Source organism: Ambystoma mexicanum, chromosome 7p (assembly GCF_040938575.1).
Source record: "Ambystoma mexicanum isolate Mex_15411 chromosome 7p, UKY_AmexF1_1, whole genome shotgun sequence".
Taxonomy (NCBI): Eukaryota; Metazoa; Chordata; class Amphibia; order Caudata; family Ambystomatidae; genus Ambystoma; species Ambystoma mexicanum.
In genome coordinates, this window is record NC_090939.1 from 205,406,026 (window position 1) to 205,426,644 (window position 20,619).

General features: G+C 44.9%; 1 protein-coding gene across 1 annotated transcript in view; it reads left to right on the plus strand.

Annotated features, from left to right (window-relative positions):
- The window catches only part of PSMG1 (proteasome assembly chaperone 1), a 210,805-nt gene that overhangs the window by 152,196 nt on the left and 37,990 nt on the right, over positions 1 to 20,619 (plus strand). The window contains exons 4-5 of the mRNA XM_069636068.1: positions 5,498 to 5,560; positions 10,325 to 10,526. Of these exons, the coding sequence (XP_069492169.1) occupies positions 5,498 to 5,560; positions 10,325 to 10,526 (265 nt within the window). The remainder of the gene's footprint in view (positions 1 to 5,497; positions 5,561 to 10,324; positions 10,527 to 20,619) is intronic.

Sequence of the window (20,619 nt, forward strand, 5' to 3'; positions counted from 1 at the left end):
TATTTCACCAGTCACAGCACAAATCACCCCCTTGGAACATGCAACACCTCCAGAAGCCAGAAGGGAATCTGCTTGTGTAATAGTATCAAAGTGCCCCTCGCCCCCATAGAAAAAACAGCGCATATCGCCGTGCGATGGGTCGGACGCTTAAAGAAGTAACATTCCGATCCCGCCAAATGGGTTTCACTAAGGACAACACCGGTTAAATGCCGGTAAAGAAATAAATGTAATACCAGTTTTCTGTTAATACCTCACTCAAACCTGTTCACATTCCATGTTAAAAAGAAATTGTCCTAGGCCCATCTTCCCCCCCATACATATGAGACGAACACAGTGTTATAACAGAGGGCGCTCCCCCTTCACCCTGTTCTGGACAGAACATAGAGAAACCTCCCAAATTTGAACCACTTCCAATGCTCCATTCGTTGAACCACACCACCCAGTCCCCCCGCCTCCCGTTAGCCACCTTTAGTGTAAACGGAAATGCCACCCTGTACGCCATCCCCCACCCCTCCCTAGAAGCACCTGTTGCCCGAACCCATGAGCACCTAAGCACACAGCAACCTTTGAACAAATATTCGGGGTCGCCTACTGGAGCCAGCCGAGGCCCCAGCAACCTCTGCCCGAGGCTTCCATCTATAAGATCCCAACTTTTCAATGTGAACACCACATTAACCATTGATCTTCCTCCTTCACCCCACTGCATAGCGTCCAGCTGATGCACCCCTCCCCCCCATATTCAGCCCACTTTGTTGTGTCCAATCCCGTCTCTGCCCAGCTCAACCGGAACTGATCCTTGTGTGTCAAACAAGGACAGGGACGATTCACGATAGGAGCCCGAGGTAGGTCAATCTCTTGGTGATCCAGGGCGTGGCCCAGACAGGATATGTCTCCATCCAGTCCCAGGCTTCCTTAGGGTTGTGGAACAAATGTACTGTGCCCTTGTGATAGACCTTGAGCAAAGCCGGGAAGAAAAGTGCATATTTAATGCTGAGTGATATCAGCTTCTTCTTAATAGTCAAAGGACTGTCTGGCAAGCTGTACCGCCTTTGTGTAAACTGGGAAGAAGCCAATCTGATTCCCATTGTATGTAGTTGGGCCGGTTGCCCTTCCCATATGTCGGAGAGTGTGCTGATCCCTATAGTTTAATGGATGCACGATCACAGTGCGCAGGTGTGCTCCAGGTGCCGGGTGGCCTCTAGGGACCCGATGTTCCCACTCAATTGAAAAGAAATTGGAGAGTTTTTTTGGGCACCATGAGGTCTGCGAGCTAGCTCTATAGAAATAACTCCATACTGGGCCCTTCCTCCTTCTCCGGCAGCCCGAGTATCCGCATGTTATTACGTTGTGACGTGCCCTGGTTTTCCACAATGGTGTTTCTGGGACACCGCAGCCAACTGTATTTTACATCTTTTTGAGCGTGTCTTCATTGTCCGATATACGTTGTTCCTCTTCGCTCACACTTGAGGATCCTGGGTGGAGGGATATTCACTGTGTAGCGGTCCATCATGTTCTGCATGGCCCCCTTCCTGGCCTTGTCCTTTACTATCTCCGCCTGCGTCATTCATGTCCTAGTAGGCTTTGACTGCTGGCAGGTCCCCTCTGGATCTTCCACTCTCCTTATGAGGTACCACAGCAAGTCCCAGCCCTCACCCTCCTGGTAAGAGCCTGCAGGAGGTTGGATAATACATTCACCTCCAACTGCCCCAGCCCAACCAGGTGCCACTATGCCCACTTAGGTCCGCTGGCTAACTTGGCCCCCTGGAATTACGGTACTGAAGCACTGATTGTACATTACCTCCTCATGTGTGACTGGGCCTGAAAGCTCTGTTTGTGAGGGAGGATAAAACCTGCAGTTTGCCGTTCAAGGAAAGTGATGCAAGTCCTGAGCAATGCCTATTCTACCTTCAGTGCAGAGCCGATTTATGTGCTTCACTGTGGATTCACTCCTGGGGAGCGCGTAATCTCAGGGTGCTTGGCCCCCCACTGCCTGCTGCTATCAGTGCAGGGGGCTCCCGCCGTTAAGTCCAGAGCGGAAGGGATGCCATTCCTGAAGTGTGGAAAGACAGGGATTTAGGTACAATGTACCACTCACTTATTGACCAGTAAGCAGTCCAGGCCTCAGAGTGGTCTTCCTTGCTCCACTGCACATGCTCCCCTGCGTGCTCCCCTGTATGCCTGCTCCTCACCTTCTTTTCCCTGCTAGCAGAATTGGAGTGTAGCCCTATGTCGGGTCTTCACTGTCTGCCCCAGCATCTGCTGTAAAGCTTCAATGCCGCAGGCTGCAGCAAATTGTCTGGCAGCGGCCAGCTGCCCTGTGGGAGGCGCTCCCCGCCTCAGGCCCGGCACTCGCGTTGCTTATATTCCATATTATATTATTTTCTGGTTTGATTCATGTATATTTTATTGCTTCTATGTTCCATGCTTGATGTTTTCTGGTTGTTGTGCTGTAAAGGGCTTTGGAGTAAAGCGCTATATAAACAATAAAATACAAATACAGACCGGTGCGCCCTCCAACTGCATGTGGCCATGTCCTAGAATGCACACCGCTGCAGCCAAGTCTTTCTCTTTGCTCTCCCGCTTATGGTCCTGCTGCTCTCGGGCAGCTCGACGTTGGCCTCCCTCTGCACACGCTGGCCCATTAACTGCCACTGCGGGTCCGGTCACGGCCCCCTCTCCACCACCGTGGGCCCTGGGAATCCGATTACTGTGTGTGCCCCGCCAATGGCCCATTCTGCTTTCTTTTCAGCACCACACGGTGATGGCCCTTGCCGGGCCCCCACACCTTATACGAGCACACTGCAGGTCACCTCTTCTTCCACCGCCCACTTCTGTCCCCTACCGTCCGGGGGTCCTGGGCTGTCTTGCCTCCCTCTCTGGCTGCTAGGCGGGAGGGCCCTTCAAGAAGATTGCACCGGCCTGATCTTCCCCCCGTTGGCCCCGGGGCTGACTTTCAGTGCTTCCATGCACTGATTTCAGTCTGAGGCGGAAGGAAAGACAGCAGAGGCGAATCACTATCGCTGGTTATACAAATAATATCAGGATGTCAGCAGGGAAACAGAATCTTGACTGCAGGATACCGGTGGCCTCAGAGGAACAGCAAAGGCTCACGCCTGCATCAGCTCGCTGCCGGCAGCGCCCCCCTACATTTTTATATTTGAGAATGTTAATAAAGAAGCATTAGAGACATCTAGAAGACATTTAAAGTGTCTTTGAATCCTGACATTAGGAGTACCTCAAAGTTCTAGCCTCTCAGGTCTTCTATTCAACATATTATATGACCACCCGCCCCCTTCAAGAATTCCATTGACAAGATGGCTTTTGCATGCTTCAACTATGAAGACAGCATGTAGATTGTTTGCAAACTCATTAACGACCCAACATTTCACACAACTGACCTCAACACATGCGTTTCCCCCGGATTCCTAGATGACCTCCAACAGAGTTAAGCACAACCAATTCAAAATGGAGCAATCCCTAGCCCACTGCCTACTCCTGTTGTAAGGAATTTTGTAATCCGAATGAATAGAAACTTCACACTAGGATCGCAAGTTAACGCCATTGTAAGGAGCTACTTCGTCCATTTGGCACTATGGCAGTTATCTCACTGGTAATAGCAAGACTTTACTGCGCCAGCAGCTTTTCACTTGATTACTCAGCAAACTACAAAGAATTCAAAATGCAGCAAAACGACTGCTCTGAATCCTGAAAAGATACAAAAGAACCTGGAATCCATCACAAGGAAATTCCCACACTCCACACCATCTGAAATACTGTGATACAGTAATAATGCACTAGCATGGTTAAACCTTCACCAGAAAAGACATGCAGGGTACTCTTTCTTCCTTCTTGCAACCAACCTCCTCAACTCCCCACCCCAACACCTCTATCCTTCTGAAAACTGCTACTTACCTGACATTTCAACTAACTTCACTGGAGGACCAACACCAATGCCCTATCCATCTATACACCTACCCAACTTCAACTTCACCGCATAGAAGTTACTTTACACTACAGAAATTACCAGGAGCCCATATGCTTCTTGCCATCAAACCCATTTGCCTGGGATGGTCTCAACACTGTCAAATGAATCCAAACTAATGTCACCTTGAACAACAGAAGGTGCCTACTACCTCACTTCAGGACATTGTCCAACTGCTCATCCTGCCCGTTTTTATCATTGGGAAGACTTGAAGTTACAGAGACCATCAAAAGGGGAAGAAGGAGACCGAGGATTGTGATCACTGAAGAGACTGGTAGTGAGAGAGATCGAAAGGGGAAGGCTTGCGAGCGAGGGGTGAAGAGAGATCACTAAAGAGATTTGTAGAAAGATAGACCAACCAAGGAGTTGGGGGGCGGGGTGGATGTAGGTGGACAGTGTATATTTGAAAAGGCAAGATGCCACCACCAGAAGGTAAAAGGTGAGGCAATGATAAAGAGGAGGATAGAATCTGGACATCTGAGATTAAGAGGGGAGTTCACTGCCCATGACCTAGAGTTAAAGGGAGAGCCTATGATTACCCAAGACAAAGGCGAGAACTACAAGCCCTCTTGAAAGGGGGAGAATGATGGCAGTATGGGTAAAGCCACGCTTCTCAAGCAAATGCTTATAGATCCAGCTAAGCTCACTGACGAGCAAAACCCTAATACTTGGGCGCACAGGAATTGGCAAGTCCCTCAAACTGAGGGAACCACTACAAAAATGCCTAGGAGACCGAGATCTGGCTGGCCACTCCATTGTCCCCCCAAAAAACAAATCGGTATGCACGTGAGCCACAAAAAAAGAATCTCAGGAACTGACCTTGCTCTTCTCAGAGATACTTGGCTGAGCAAAGACTCTCTCCTTTGGGAGTGAATGTGTTTGGTCTGAGCACTTGGAGCACTTTAAACATTTTGACTCTTGTTGCCACAGGTTTTGATTTAGTTTGAAATTTGGAACCTGAGCACTTTACTGAGAATTCTCTTTGGACAAGAGTTGCAGTCCTTACTTTTTTGGCCTCGATCTTATTGGTGCTGAATCTCGCTTTAGACACTGACACTTTGTTTAGTCACCTTTATCTTGACCTCCTTACCAGCACTTTAGCTTCATAAGTTTGACGCAGTTTGTATTTATTGTTGTTGTCAAGCTTCCTGTCACTTTACGTTTGTTGGGCACTTGTACAAATAAAAGCCGTCAAATATATCCTGGTTTCCATGTCCACGTTCAGAGATTGCATGTTACAAGGTGGCAGGTTCACAGTCCGCACGGTGGGAACTCTCCACACCACCTAAAAATTCAATGCTATGAAGCTTTCTTTAAGTGTTTTTGAACTCTGCTATGGATGGTATGTCACTATTAGGAGCTGTGTGAATACATGTTGACACCAGGTCTGGTGTAAATACTTCTATAGCATTGGCAAGTGCAAGAAGATTGTTGACATTTCCAGAATCTAAGTTATATATCATATGTCAGTACTTTTCAAGACTAAGTGGTTATTCTTTTACGTTTGTTTTTCAGACACTTCTTTGCCAGTGTACATGCCATGTCGCTGAAGATCAGCAGTTTCAATGGTGTGAAAAGGTAAATTAAAGTGTTGGGTGTTATTGACAGCATGGCAGAAATGCAAAGTCCGTTTCTGACTCTATATTGCGACATGTCAGGTCTGACTTGTACGTTTTCTGTTAAAGACCTGGATAGTACATTGTCTCCCATTTAATTGTGCTATGCCATGTGATGAAAATAGAGACCTATACTATTCAAAGTCCTGTTGATGTATGAATCCGCAAAATTGAATTGATATAAGCTGTTCAATTTTACATGTTTGGTTGACCTCATTTGTTTTTTATTTACAATTTAAGCTTTGGACTAAACTAAAGAATGCGTTTTTTGTTTTCTTTTAGCACATCCTTTTTCACTTGTAATATTGCATAATTATTCCCATCTCCTCCGCTGATACATCCTCTCACTCTCCCTTAAAGCTCCTCTGGGGATATCAGACTTGCTTTTCATTCATACATTGATGACATGTCGAGTCATTTGTGTTGAATGTTTGCTTGTTTAAAGGTTAAATCAAACCATGCAAACATACAGAGTCTTAAAACCAGTCACAAGGTTAAAAGAAAAAATCATTAGAACATCTAATTCCTCAATGAGTCCTCACCCCACTACAAACTGTCCATTGCACCTAACACTGTACAGTTATTCAATTTCAATGCACTGATCAGCAAGACAATGTAGTGGTTGTAAAAAAAAAAATCAGGTTAACAATAGCCATACATATTTTGTTTGATCCTTTATTAGAAAAAGAAAATGCTTCGTTTGCTTACACATGTTTTTGATATAAGAAAAATGTTCCATCTTCGTTGTCCCAACCTCATGAAAGGACAGGCCATCAAAACACTGTGAACTGTTTCTAAGGATGCACCTGAGATGACATATCTTTCTGTTGGATTCTATCCAGACGATCTACAAGAATGTAAACGGATGACGACCGCAAGCAAAGTTTACTCAAAAGTTCAAAGGAACTGTTCACATTTAATTCATTTATTCACACAGACTGCAGGCCAGATAATGTATTGTCACATTAGTGTCAGTGGGTCTACACACTTTATCACATTGAATTGGCACTTAATCTTTCTTATGTTTTCTTGCTGGGGCCACTCTCCCGGTGTTCAGGGCATGATGTGCGGGCCTGGCAGCCCATGTGTCGCTAAAGAGACACATAAACAGATTTTTGACACTGTCAGCTTCTCCAACAAGGCGCTAGGCTAATGTACCTATCAAAGAACCTTGAACATGAATAGTGCTCATTTTCAATTGAAGCAAGGTCTGACTTTTATGGACACAGTTCCATGATTTATGGATTCCCAGATCCTGCATCGAAAGCAACGTCTTGCTTTGATTGGGTCTAGTAAACTTTCTGGCCCTTCACTAGAACCATGTCCCCGAAGAATCTTGACTTCTCTCTTTCAGTGTTTATCAGTACCTCACTGCAATCTGGCACATTGCCACATTTTTTAAAATAAGCTACAGTGACCCCCTTTGCTACAGGCTGTAGCAAGGTGAATTTAATGCAGTTGGCCATTCACTCATTTGAAATTATGTTCCTTAAGCGTTTGTTTGAGAAATAAAGGGGATTCCATTCAGGTGTTTGTCCCCAGCTTACCCTTCCTTGGAGACGCTATTTAACACTATGTTGTAGATCTTGCATCCACAATGACTCCGGACCTATTATTGGTAAATAATAATGGAGCACATAGTGGCACGTAAAGGAGTGGGTGTAGATGAATGAACATTACCTCCACTTTTGCAAGCAAAAAAGCAGGGACGTGCCCCTCCCTGCTTTTAGAGACAGGGGTCTTGGTCTCCCTCCTCTCCTTCTAACAAGGTCAGTTCCTTGAACTTGTCACATATGTATAGTATGCAGCAAATGAAGTCCAACTTGAACTCCAACCAATATCGTGTTCCCCTTCAATATAGTTTATTTTGTTTGCTTGTTAGAAGCTTCTACAGCAAGTAAATTCAATTTCAAAGCGCCCACAGGGCAACATGGAGAGAGCATGGGATTGCAAATACAATTGACATATACAAAAAAATATTAAATACAGTGGGAGAGGGGTAGACAAACCTGCTATGCCTTGTCAGAACATGCAGGTGCAGCAGAATGAGGGCAGTGGGGTAGGTGCTGAGGTGTCAGTGCTTGGGGTTGAGCCACAGATGAAGTGCAAGGTAAGTGCTGTGCAGTCAGGGGCCACATGGGTGGTAATGTGTGAGACTCAGTGCGAAGGGTGTGTCAGTGCAAGTGCTGAAATAGACCGAAGCTGGGGAAATTGGGTGCGTTTGGTCAGGGGCCCGAGGATGCATAAGGGACCAAGACACCAGTCACAGCAACTGTGAGATTAGCAGAGATGGGAAGAAGAGAACGAGGAGAAAAAGAGAAAAGTCTTGAGGATCTTTCGGAACTTAAAAATGTCCTGCTCAAGACGCAGAGAAAGGGGGAGGAGGTTCTTGTTGTATAGTGCAAAACAAAGGGGGTTCTGGGAGTCTCTCTGCCAGCACGAACACAGCCCATTGACCTGTTCGGTGCTGGACTGCCCCTGGGCAGGACAAATACTGATATGCAGGGATATTTCTTCTCTGTGAAAGGGACAGTGAGCTTAAGACTTGGTTGAGACTCTCCATGGGGCCATCCACCCAAGAACAGGTCAATGGGCTTTGTTCGTGCTGGTAAAGAGACTCCCAGAATCCTCTTTGTTTTGCCTGTTAAATAGTTCTTGCAGTGAATGCAGGTGCATGATGATGCCGAGAAAATGTTGGTGTGCCTGAAAGAATATTTGGGTGTGAATGCTGTCGTGAAGGTTCCAGGAGTGAGAAGTTGGAGTAGCCTAGCCTGGGTGATGGGACCCAGTGGTTCTCTGTATCATCTTAACATGTAACTAGAAGAAAACTTACCTGAGGAACCTTATAGAAGTCTCCTAGGAATCTGCTTTTCTACAGTTCCATAGGTGGGATCCAGCTCAGGAAAGAGAACGACCTCCTGCTCTCTGTTTACCTAAACACTTTACACATAAGGAGTTGGTGCCAGAGGAATGAAGAGGTCTTGAATGAGAGTATTTTGTGAGAGGGAGTTGTAGATGGTGGTCCCCGGCCCCAGACAGCCTTGTGGATGATGCAGAGGGATTTATATTTGATCCATGCAGCAACCGGGAGCCAGTGGAGACTTTTTAGTTCAGGTGAGATGCAGTCCCTGGACCTAAGGCCAAGGATAAGTCTTGCTGCTCTATTCTGGATTAGCTGAAGGGGTCGCAGAGTGGAAGACGTTAGATTCAGGAGGAGGCTGTTGTAATAGTCCAGCCTAGCGAGAACCGGGGCGCGGAAGACATTGAGTTTCTGGGGGAAAGTGAGAAAAGGAAGAAAGTGGGACTTCTTGGCAATGTCCTGAGTGTGAGGGAGGAAGGCGAAAGAGGAGTTAAAGATGACTCCAAGGTTTCTGGCTCAGGAGAGGGAACTGGAGGGAGAGCCCAATGAGGGAGGGCAGAGAGATGGGAAGGAGGAGGGAGCAGGTGTTCCAATCAGATGGATATTAGTTTTGCTGGTATTGAGGCAGAGATCCTTAGTTCTCCAGCATGGGGTCTGGCATGGATTCACATGCTCATGAATATTCCCCGTCGTCCGGCTGGGAATCCTCGGTATATCCTCGGTATCCTTGGACAAGGATAGGCACTTTGAGACCACCATACTGGTGATTTGGGTCTGTATAAAAGCCTAATAAGTAAGTGCAAATGGAAGAGGTCTCATCTGTGCAATCACGTTTGAATTGAAAATCTCTTTCTGAGCACCTTTACAGGACTCCAAATATAATAACGTACAAATAATGGAAAGCATTAGAGTATAGTTCTTAATTTGCACAGATAAAATAGTCCATGAAGGGCTGTCTTGTTCAGTATCCTATCGATGAACAGCACCTGACTTTGATTTATTTTAAATTCCAAAAATCACACGAGAGAGAGAGAGAGAGAGAGAGAGAGAGAGAGAGAGAACAACTTGTAATGATTTTGCAAAAGGATTCCTAATTAGAAAAGTGATTAACATGCACATCTAGCATTCTCACCTGGTCTACTGAGGCATAAAAGCTTATTGTTGTAGTCTGTTAAACTAAACATTAGCCAAATAGCTCTGTTCCCTGCTAGTATAACCTCTGCCAATATAAACATGTATATTTACCCTTTGGTGAGCATTCTATATTAATAGGATTATGATTATTCCATCGCGTACCTTCCTACAGAACGCATTGGTTCATCCCATGTCACTTTGTTACCATTAACATTTACCGTCAGAACCTTGCGATAATGCTTTGTTGACATCAAATGTTTGAAATGTTATCAATGTCTCATCGCAAAATAACTCGGAAGTGGTCTCTGAATGGTTTCCAATCTGTCTTAATTGTTCTTTTGGAGATTTGACTTTTAAAGCTAGATGCAACATTTTAGATAAGACCTTTCCGGTAGTGTGTACACTGGTAACCAGGTCTGCTTTTGTCTTGGAGCTGTACCTGCTCTGTGTATCAGATGTTCCATAACCTATCAAGAACACAAACACCATTCCTTGTATATCAAATCTGTGCTCTTGCATATGACGACCTCTATACTGCAGTGCAATTGGATTTTATATAAGTTTCAACCTTACTGCTTTCTCGGTCACCTTGCAAGCAGAGTAGAGACAACATATTCACGTTTTATTTTCTGATTATTACCAACATATCAGTTTTGCCTGGTTGCTGAAAAGCTACGTTGAGCATGGGTTGTATTACATTTTCCATAACCGAAGCACATATTTAATTTGCAGGTTTTCAGTTGTATCAAGAAGGAGGATTTAAAAGTCACAGTTTTATCTACTTGCTCTGTTGCCAATTATAAAACTCCAGAATCCACGTTTACGCTTCCAGTCCCATTTCTGAAAGCTTTGAGAACCAAAGAATGCTTGCAAGAAATCTCATGCTGTTCAATGCTGGAGCCGCCCAATATTGTTGAGGGTCTTCCTGCTGCAGGTACGATGCTGTGCTATATTTGTTTACATGCCGTTTTCTTCTGAATTAAAATGATTATTGATGTGATGGGTGATGGGCAAAGAGGAGGGACGCTTCTGCGGTTTGATTAGTAAGGGCTGGTTTTAGTTTAAAAGCTTCAAGATTTGCGTCAATTTTTTAAAATGGTTTAAATGTTTTACTTTAGTTACTTGAAGGTTTTCAGGGATGCACCTACAGGGGAGGAGAGTCTTCGCATGTCTTCTAGCTGTTTTGTTACAAATGGTCATTTAGAGAGTGCTGCCAGTAGCTCTCGTTTCCCCTGTGACCAATTTAGATAATGGGTACTATCCACAGTGTATTTAGTTATTTCTCTATTTGCATTGCGGCCTCTGGTACCAGTTTACAAAAAAATTCACAAAGCTCTTTGAAGATAACCATGACATCCAAGCTTCTTTTTCCAGGATTTAAACAAGTGGCAATCAGAATACACATGCTTCCGAGTACAAATGGCTACCTCACTTACAATATATATTCTATGCCATAATTTCATCCAATAAAATTATATTATAAAAAGGTAAATGAATTCAAATGTTTTGATGAATGCTTAATTTGAATCTGTCAGAATATTTATTGATGGCATCTCAAATTCTGTCATGATAAAATCAGATCGCTTTGACTGCTGATACTGCAAACACCACAAGCCCAACAGGACTCACAGATCATGCTAATTAGCATATGTGTTTAGCACGCCAAATTGGGCGTTAACGTGGACACCGGGCCACTATTCCAAATCAGGACCAACTTGGTAGTTCGACCATACCGGGGCACTAAAAGGAGATGCACCCTGGATTTACTTCTACAACCTCCCAGCAATGACTGGACAATATTCCACACGCCTTGAGAAAGACCCCCAAGGGTCAAACGCGTGCCGGCTTCTAACAATAATATATAACACCAACAATTGTTTCCAATCCTGTTTTATTGCAACAATAGTTACTTATTGACTAACCTAGCGCTCAGTTGAACAGGGCTCAATCTTCTATTCAAAACAAGATGAAAATCAGTGCTAACATCTGAGGTATCTGACCAGCCTGGGATGTCTGTGGATTATCTGCATGGGCGTCATTTGTGGATCGCCATGGGTTGCAATTGCGACCCCCTAAGATCTCCCTTGCTACCCCTGTGGTCACCCTTACTACCTCTAAAAAAAGAAAAAAAAGATTTCTTTTTTTAAATCTTTTTTTTTTTTTTTTAGATGTAAACTCCTGGGCTGTGGCCAGCACCATGTGGCTATTTGTTTCTGGAGTGGATGGCTTTCTTGTTCAGGCCTCGTTTAAAAAAGAAAAAAAAGGGAGTTCCACAAGTGTAACACTTTGAGAAGTGACTCTGAATAAGAAAATGTAGGAATAACAAACAATTAGTCTTTCTTTATACGATAATTGCTAGACTCATTAAATGTTTATTTCAGGCACCCTTCAGGGGGTAAGTCACTGATTTAGTCTGTTCTTAAACACCAACTCAGCCTTTAATCCTTCTGAGGTTGATAAATGAGTACCAACACAGGCTGGGTGATAGTGTACGTATATTTCTTCTATATAAAGCACTTAAGCGTAAGCGCTATATAATAACACATCATCATTTGGCCTTGGATGTCTGCCTGCATACACAGTAATTTGGTAATATGGGCATATACACACTGATATTAACGATACGTATGGTAATCCATTCCTGTATCAAATGTATGTCACATTCTAGTGATATCGTAACCATATTTTGCGTACTGTACTTAGGAACAATGCTATGTGAAGCCACTTTTTATTTTGTCATGGGTTGAAAGGTCGTGTTTCATCGCTTCCCGTGATGTCACTTCAAGGTGAAATCAAATGACATCACTTCCTGTGATGTCATCAGCGGTCAAGGGCCATGTGATGACACTTCCGCTACCCCTGGCATTTTGGTGAAATGCCGTCCCTGATTATCTGTGGCCAATTATTGCAAAATTGTAGAATTGGGGTACACTGTGCATTATTTCTAGGCAGTATATTGTGCACCTGTGGAATGGAGTGCATTGTTCCAGAAATGCTATACAAGTCTGTAAAGCCGAAACTTTGGCTGACTGCATACCATGATTTCCCCCCCTAAACCCCCCCCCCCCGACACAAATCCCCTCTTCAAACGCCCTAAAACTTCCATTACTGAGCAGGGTGTTTTCTTCATCCGTACACAATAGCACAATAGGACAAGCTCAAGGACCTGTATGGTGGTTCTGATGCTGGTGTCAACCTAATTTCCTGATACATGGAAAACAACCTGGCCTCCCTACCTTGTGAAAAAATCAAAACAGCCCCAACATTGAGACTCATTCATACTCCCTGAACCTTCTACTTCCACTAAAATGCTGGAATTTACCCCCACTCAGATGGGGTTAAGATGACAAAAACTCTGAAGGAATCTTCTATCCTGGGCTATCACTATGCTATGCAATGCATCACTCTTCAAGGGTATTTTCCCTACTTCACTTAATTTGTGACTATACCTCTTTTAAAGAAGCCGAGCACTGATCCCATTTTATCTAGTTAACTACAGACTCATTTTCAATCTGCCCTTGCTATCCAAAATCATTTAGAAAGGGGCTAATGAACAACATCCATCATACAGTGATGAAGCAGGCCTATTGCATGAAAATTGGGGTTCCGACTAGGTACCAAGCACCAAAGTACCTTGGGGGCTATTACAGACTGTCTCATAAGGAGAGTATGAAGACCAGAACAAAGATCCTTTTTGACCCCCCACTGTCCTAGGACACAGAAAAGCCTGAGAACCCTAAGGTGAGAAAAGCACAATTCATAGGTCTGAGATGCTTCATCCCAGACTGGGTTAGCTCCTTTGTAAATATCACTCTGCCCAGGTTTGAATGGGTGCTCTCCCTCTCACCTCGTGGCATACATGTGTGGAATCCGCCATGGCTCAGCCCTCTCCCAAAGGCTCATTAATGCCTAGAAGGACTGTTTGGCTTGCATCATCAGGAAAGTCTGATGCCATCCAACAATGTGCTAATGATGTGCAACTTGTATTCTAATGCATTATTGCTCTGAGCTCTAAAGGTGAAGGCCTAAAAATGATGATTTTTCAGTTGATGCTAATAAATCATAAATAGTGTCTTTCGATACCTCCATCCAAGCGTTGTACCCCTTAAATGTCCTGAGAGTTGGAATAACTCGCCTTACCTCCTCCCAAACTTAACAAAGCAAAACACCTATGCTGTCTGACATTAAGCTTTCTTTAATCCAGTAGTTGAGGGCTTCCTAAATCCACTCAATCACTAGCATATAAGAGTACTTTTAATGTGGGTCGAGGACCATGCTGATCACAGCAGGAGCACCAGGTTAACCTCCATTACCTAGATGTCAATGTAGCAGTCTGTTTAATGGCCTTCAGATGGTGATGCATGGAGCTGGGAGATACCTTAGTTGATTAGGGCCTGGGCAGTGAGGCTGTATGTGTCCATGGAGGGAAAAGCCTTGCTGAACACAGCCCTCTGCAGCCGTGCACTATGCTCCAAGATCAATGGCTACAGCACATAGCACCAGACAAAACACTACAGGTTAATTGTGGTGATACAGAACGGATTATGAGGCAATTAATGAAAACCTTCTCTTACCTTATTTCTATGAAGGGGTCCCTATGATAGAAAATAACAAACTGGTGCTCGCCATGACGTGTCACAAATAAATACTGTCCTAAGTCCAAATATTCTCATTCACGCAGCCGCTAACAAGTCCATTTCTTGGTGTACTGCTGCACTACAACATTCCTTCTCGACAGGGCTTATTTCTGGGCTGCTTCGTTCTGCTAATCAATCCCTGTTATGTATCCCCAGATTCCACCGTGCCAGGGTTGGAGGAAGCTCTTTCATAGTGCTAGCCCCCATGCTCTGGAACACCCTGCCACTTGACCACTGCAACACTGCCATGTTGACCACTGCAACATTTCCGAATATCTTAATTTCTGGAAAATCTTAAAATCTCCTCTGTTTTAGACCTGTTTTGGATCGTTCTCATCTCGAACTTACTAGCGCCTTGATGCCTTTTTGGTCTTTGTCTGCGCTCTGTAAATATCTATACAATACAATACAAATCAATTTCTTATTTTTTTTATATTCAGCCTTTATTAGCTTTTTCAGTGTTACATGATAAGATAGGGCAAACACTTCAACACAACCCCCCCAATAAAACACATAACACTGGCCAAATTACACAATACCCACATTTACCCCACCACCCCAGCTCCCTTCCCCCCACAACCCTGGTATAGGCTTTCACCACCACATGACACCAGTGAATCCACAGGCACCTTAAGCTGTTCGAACCTGGCCTGCACATCGGCCTTCCACCCATTGGTCCCCATCCTCCCAGGCTCCCTTGCTCGCTTCATATTCTGAAATCAAAGCACCTCGATCACCTCCAAATTCGTTAATTCCGCTCACTATTATGCCCTGCCCCCAGCCACCAAGACCTCAGGCGACTTGTACTTAGCCCGAAATACACCCCATTCCATCTCAATGTCTGCACTGCTTCTGTGAATGGCTGCCATCATTCTTTCCAACACAAAAATATTCTTTGAAGTATTTATCATTTCCTTCTTTACCGGGAGCAGTGCCCTCTTCCAATGCATTGCTAAACATGCCCACCCCGCCAGTAGCAAACAGTGCACCATGTGTGGCAGACCACTATACTGCCCACTCACTTCCCTCCAATCCAAACAATACCAATAGTGGTGTCCACATCTGGGAGACCCCATCCAGTTCCTTAATCCATCCAAGCACTTCATCCCAGAAGACCAGCACCCTCTCACAACCCCCACCACATGTGCCAATGGTTAGCCTGTGCCCAACACTGATGCCAACAAAGTGGGCTCTCCCCTGAGATCATTTTGGGAAGGCGCACCTGATCATACTGCCATCGGTACAACTTAATTGCATGGAGCTTCTATTGGCACGCAATCGAAACCTTATATGCTCTACAACAAATGTTATACCATAATGGTGCATCAAGATCCAAGCCCAGGTACCTTTGCCATTGAGTCAGAAGCCTCTCCATGCTCTCCTTCCCTGCCTCCACCTGCGCACCGTACATTGAAGAAACCAACCCCTTCATCGCCGTTCGAGAGTCCAGGGCTTTCTCCATCGGGGTGAGATCTCGCTGTATCTTTTCCTTCTAGACTTTTATTCGTGATCACCTCCTTCAATTGCAGGTAGGAAAATACTGACAAACTTCCCATCCCTAACGCCTTTTCCAATTCCACCATGGGGATAAACTGTCCATGCCTCCATAGCTGCCCAATCCTTTTTAAGCCTACCTCAAACCAACTCTGAAACCTTTATACATTTGGAATATGGTCCCTCACACCCGGGGCCCACAGATGACTCAATAGGGAGGATCAGGTCGTTAAACCCCTCATCTCTGGACCCATCCGCCAGATATTCCAAATAACCCCTAGAATAGGGTGTTATGTAAACCTTCTCTGGATCCTGTCCCTCAGCACCCATTCCCACACTGTCACTGGCCTGAGGTGAAAAATGTCCAGCCCTACCCACTGACTTTCCCACTGTTCCATCAAATGTAGGATCGGGACTCGAATTTGGGCAGCCTTCTAGTACAGATACAGCTCTGGAAAACCCACACCTCCCTTTCTTTTGGGAACACCAAGACTTCATACGCCACCCTAGTCTTCTTTCACTGCCACAAAAACATCCGAAGACGCCCTTTCATCTCCCGGAACATATAATCGGGGATCCTAATAGGGAGCATCTGGAATAAATATAAAATCCTGGGGAGGAAGTTCATTTTTATAGCGTTAAGCCACTCGAGCCATGATATAGTTTACCTACCCTATTGTTCCATGTCCCTGAATAACCTCCGCAACAAGGGGGGGGCGTTTGCCTCCTACAACCCCTGCATGTCCCTTGTGACAGTTACCCCGTGTGACACAATTAGTCCTCCTTGATATTCTTCCCCAGGGGGACCAGCCCCGGCAAGTCTCTCTTCCCCCATCTGGTCAAACGGGAAGAGGATGGACTTACTCTTATTTATTTTAAACCTTGAGAACACTCCATACTGTTGCGATTATATTGATCATCTTCTTTCCGATATTCTTCCTACCTCCACCCTTTTAATACTGTTGGGTGATTTCAATCTCCATCTTTTTTTGACACACTCCACTGCCCCTTCTCTCAATTCTTGACTCTCATTCTCTCCACCCTCTTTGTACTCCTCCATCTCATAATTCCGGCTCCTGTCTCGATCATATTTTAATTTTGTCCTTTTCTGCTTCCCCCGTTTCCTCCCCATCTCTCTGATCACCATCTTCTTTCTGTGTCATTGTTTCCTCAAGATTCTTCACATTCCTGTCTTTTCCCCCACATCCCCATTCTATTGGCGTGATTTACGTAGCTTTAACTCCTCATACTTGACCTCCACTTGTACCTCTGTCCTTCCTCCCCATTCCTCTTTTTCATCTCTAACACCTGATGCGGCTGCCTCCACTATTTCTTCATCTCTCTCTTCGCTTGATTCACCGTACCTCTTATCACCTTTCCAACCCACTCGCAAACCTTCTCAACAATGGCTTTCCTCCCCATCTCTGTTCCATGCACCGTCTCCTTTGTCGTCTTGAAAGACGTTCGCTCGAGACCAAACCTATGGCGGATCATTCCTCATATTTTTTCCTATCCCCAACTTTCACTTTCCCCACGTCTTTTAAACATGCTTCCATTTATTTTAAAGAAACCTACTGCTGACCCACTAATTGTTTCAATCTATTTCCTTGCTACCCTATCTTTGTAAATTACTTGAACGGTTGGTCTTTTCCCAAGTGTCTACCTTTGTTTCTAATTCTTCCACGATTTCATTCTGGCTTTCGCCCTCTTCACTCCATGGAAACTGCTCTTCTTTCTGTTTTGGACTCACTCCTTACTGCACAGTATTCTAAACACTCATCTCTTCTCATTCTTTTGGATCTATCTACCACGTACGACACTGTCGACCACTCCTTTATTGGCATCTCTTGCTTCCTGTGGTTTTGCGGACTTGCACTATCCTGGTTTCAATCTTCTCTATCTCAAAGGACTTTCTCTGTTTCATGGGCTGGCAAATCATCAAACTCTTTTTTTGCTTGCCCATGGTGTTCTGCAAGGATCCGTCTCCGGCCCTTTCCTGTTCTCTCTTTACACCTCCCCCTTTTGCTGCCATTATTTTTTGCTTCGGTTTTTCACACCCCTTTTATGCAGATGACACTCAACATTTTCTCTCCTTTTCTTCTGAGAATCACCACACTCCCTCTGTTTCGATGTATTCTCACTATCTGACACTTAATGTTGCGAAAACTGAGGTTCTCTTTTTCCCTGCTAACACCCTCTCCGACCCTCCTTTATTTCCTTCCCCCATCCCAGCTTCCAATCTCATCTACGGCCTGAAATCCTGGGCTATGCTTTGATTCTAGTCTTTCCTTCTCTCATCACATTTCTCCAACTTTGCGCGTGTTTTGCTTTCACCTACACAATATCTGTAAAGCTTGTCCATTTCTCACTTTTCAAGCCTCTAAATTGTTGATTTCCTCTTTGATCTTTTCCTGACTCTTCTATTGCTCCTCATCTCTTTTTGGGCTGCCAATTTCTCGTCTTGCCCCTCTCAAATCTGTTTTTAACTCTTCTATTTGTCGTCTTTGCCTCCTTCCTTTCTGAGACACTCTCTCTTGCTACTATGGCCTGGTTATCTTTTCACACTCAACTTAAATTTAATTTCCTATGCCTTGTCTTCAAATGCCTCTATGCCCTTGCTCCTGACTATCTCTCTGCTCCGTTATCTTTCTATACTCCTTCTCGAGCTCTCCGCTCCTCCTCTCAATTTCTCTTGGCGGCACCTCCCCCCCCCCCCTTATGCTCAATCTCGTTTTCATATTTTCACTCTTTTAGCTCCCCTTCACTAGAATACCCTTCCTTAGTCTCTTCGCTCTATCTCTGTCTATTCTCTATTCTGTAAGTCATTGAAGTCTCACCTATTGCAACATGCTTGATGGATTTTCTTAATTTTTGCTTATTCATTTTATTGTACCATTCCCTGTTCTCTGTACAGCGCATTGGCTTACAGCACTATATAAAACACAAATAAATACAAATACAGTTCTTTCCAGTCCACTGCCGCCGCCGGGGCTGACACCACAGGGTTCTGCAGGTGTAACAATATGTCCTCTGCGTATAAACCCAATTTGTGTTCCACTCCACCCACCTAAATACCTTCCTCTTGCGGGTCATCTTGCAGCCTCTGGGCCAGAGTTTCCAAAGAAAGAGCAAACAGAAGTGGCGTAAGGGAACAGCCCTGTCTTGTGCCCCGTCCCAGACCAAACCAACTAGAAAACCACCCATTTGCCACCACACAAGCCTTTGGGTCTGAATACAATGCCGCAATCCCCTGCCAACAGCTATTCTCAAATCCAAACTTGAGCAGGACTGCCTTCAAAAAAATCCCAATCCACTCTGTCAAAGTCCGTTCCAGAGTCAGCCGTCAGGAGTGTAGGGTTACCTCCCTTACCTCAGGCCCATTCAATCAAGTGTAAGCATTTTTGCATCGTTTCCGCTCCTTGTCGTCACCTTATAATGCCCACTTGATCCAAATGGACCAATTGTGTCATATACACATCCAGCCTCGAGGTCACAACTCTGGTAAATATCTTTGCGTCCACATTAAGAAGCAAGATTAGGCGGTACGACCCACAGATTGGGGGTCTGTGCCCTCTTTAGGTATTACTGAGATAAGGGTCCACGCAAACGAATCCGGCACCCGGCCGGTTTATAAAATATTGTTAAACAGTTTAACCAAGTATGGGACCAGTATACCCACAAAGGCTTTATAAACACCCGCGGTATATCCATCCTCACCTGGAGCTTTTCCCAGCTGCAGACGTCGAATCACACTAAAACTCTCCACCCCAGTAATAGGGGCGTCCATCCCTGTAACCTCCTTGGGTGTCAATGTCGGTAGGGAATCCTCCCTGAAATAAGCCTCTATACACTCCACGTCCGGCTGCCTCTCTGCCTCATATAGCTCCTTGTAGAAGTAAGCTAAATTCTCCAAAATCCCCACAGATCCAGTTTCCAACTCACCTCCAGGTCCCCGCACTTCTGATATCCACCTTTCTGCACACTGCCCACGTAGACTGGCTGCCAACAGGGCATCAGTCTTATCTCCCTTTTCGTAATATTGAAACTGAAGCTTTCAGACTATCCTACCCTCCTACTAACCGCAGCTCCTCCCTGAGCTGGTCAGATAGCACAGCGAGTAGATTGCTCGCTTTGAAATCCGTGCAGAGCCTGCTGCTGCAGGTTCGAATCCCGGCAGGGCCAAACTCAGCCTTTCATCCTTCCGAGATCGATAAATGAGCACCACACACTGTGGATAATAATAAGCAGCACTCAGATGCCGGAGGGTTTGTAGCGCTATATAAATGTAAATTATTCTTGCTCCTTACTTCCTCTATCCATTCTCCCACTCCCCCCTGCAATGCTTGTATTAGTCTTTCTAGAGCCCCATTTTCAGTGTCCAGTCAATTCTCTAACAAAGTCCTCTCTTTTTACGAGCTACCTCTGATCAACAAACCCCTCCAAGTTGCATTCTCTGCATCCCATGCCCTGGTCCACCTCCCCCGTATCTTTCAGTAGGAAAAATTCCTTAATCGCTCCCTCAAATTCCTTCCTGAACATTATGTCCTTCTATAAGGATTAATTACATCGCCACAACGAGTTACGAGCACTCCACCCCAACCATAATAAATCCAGAGAGATCATGATCTGACCAACTGATCGGGTGACTCTCCGAACGCAGGGCCACCTCCCACAGCTATACATCAGGCTCTGTGTTATGGAAAATGCTATTGCTGTAGTGAGTAAGTGTCTGGAAGAAAGAGGGATGTGGATGGAAAAAAACTGGTTGCAACTTAATCCAAGAAAAAAAACGGAAGTTGTCTTATTTGGTCCTAAACGTTTGCTTGAGGGAAAAAGTTGCCCTCCACCCTATATCACTGCATTGGCTAGGGGTGGAAGACTGCATACAAATTAAAA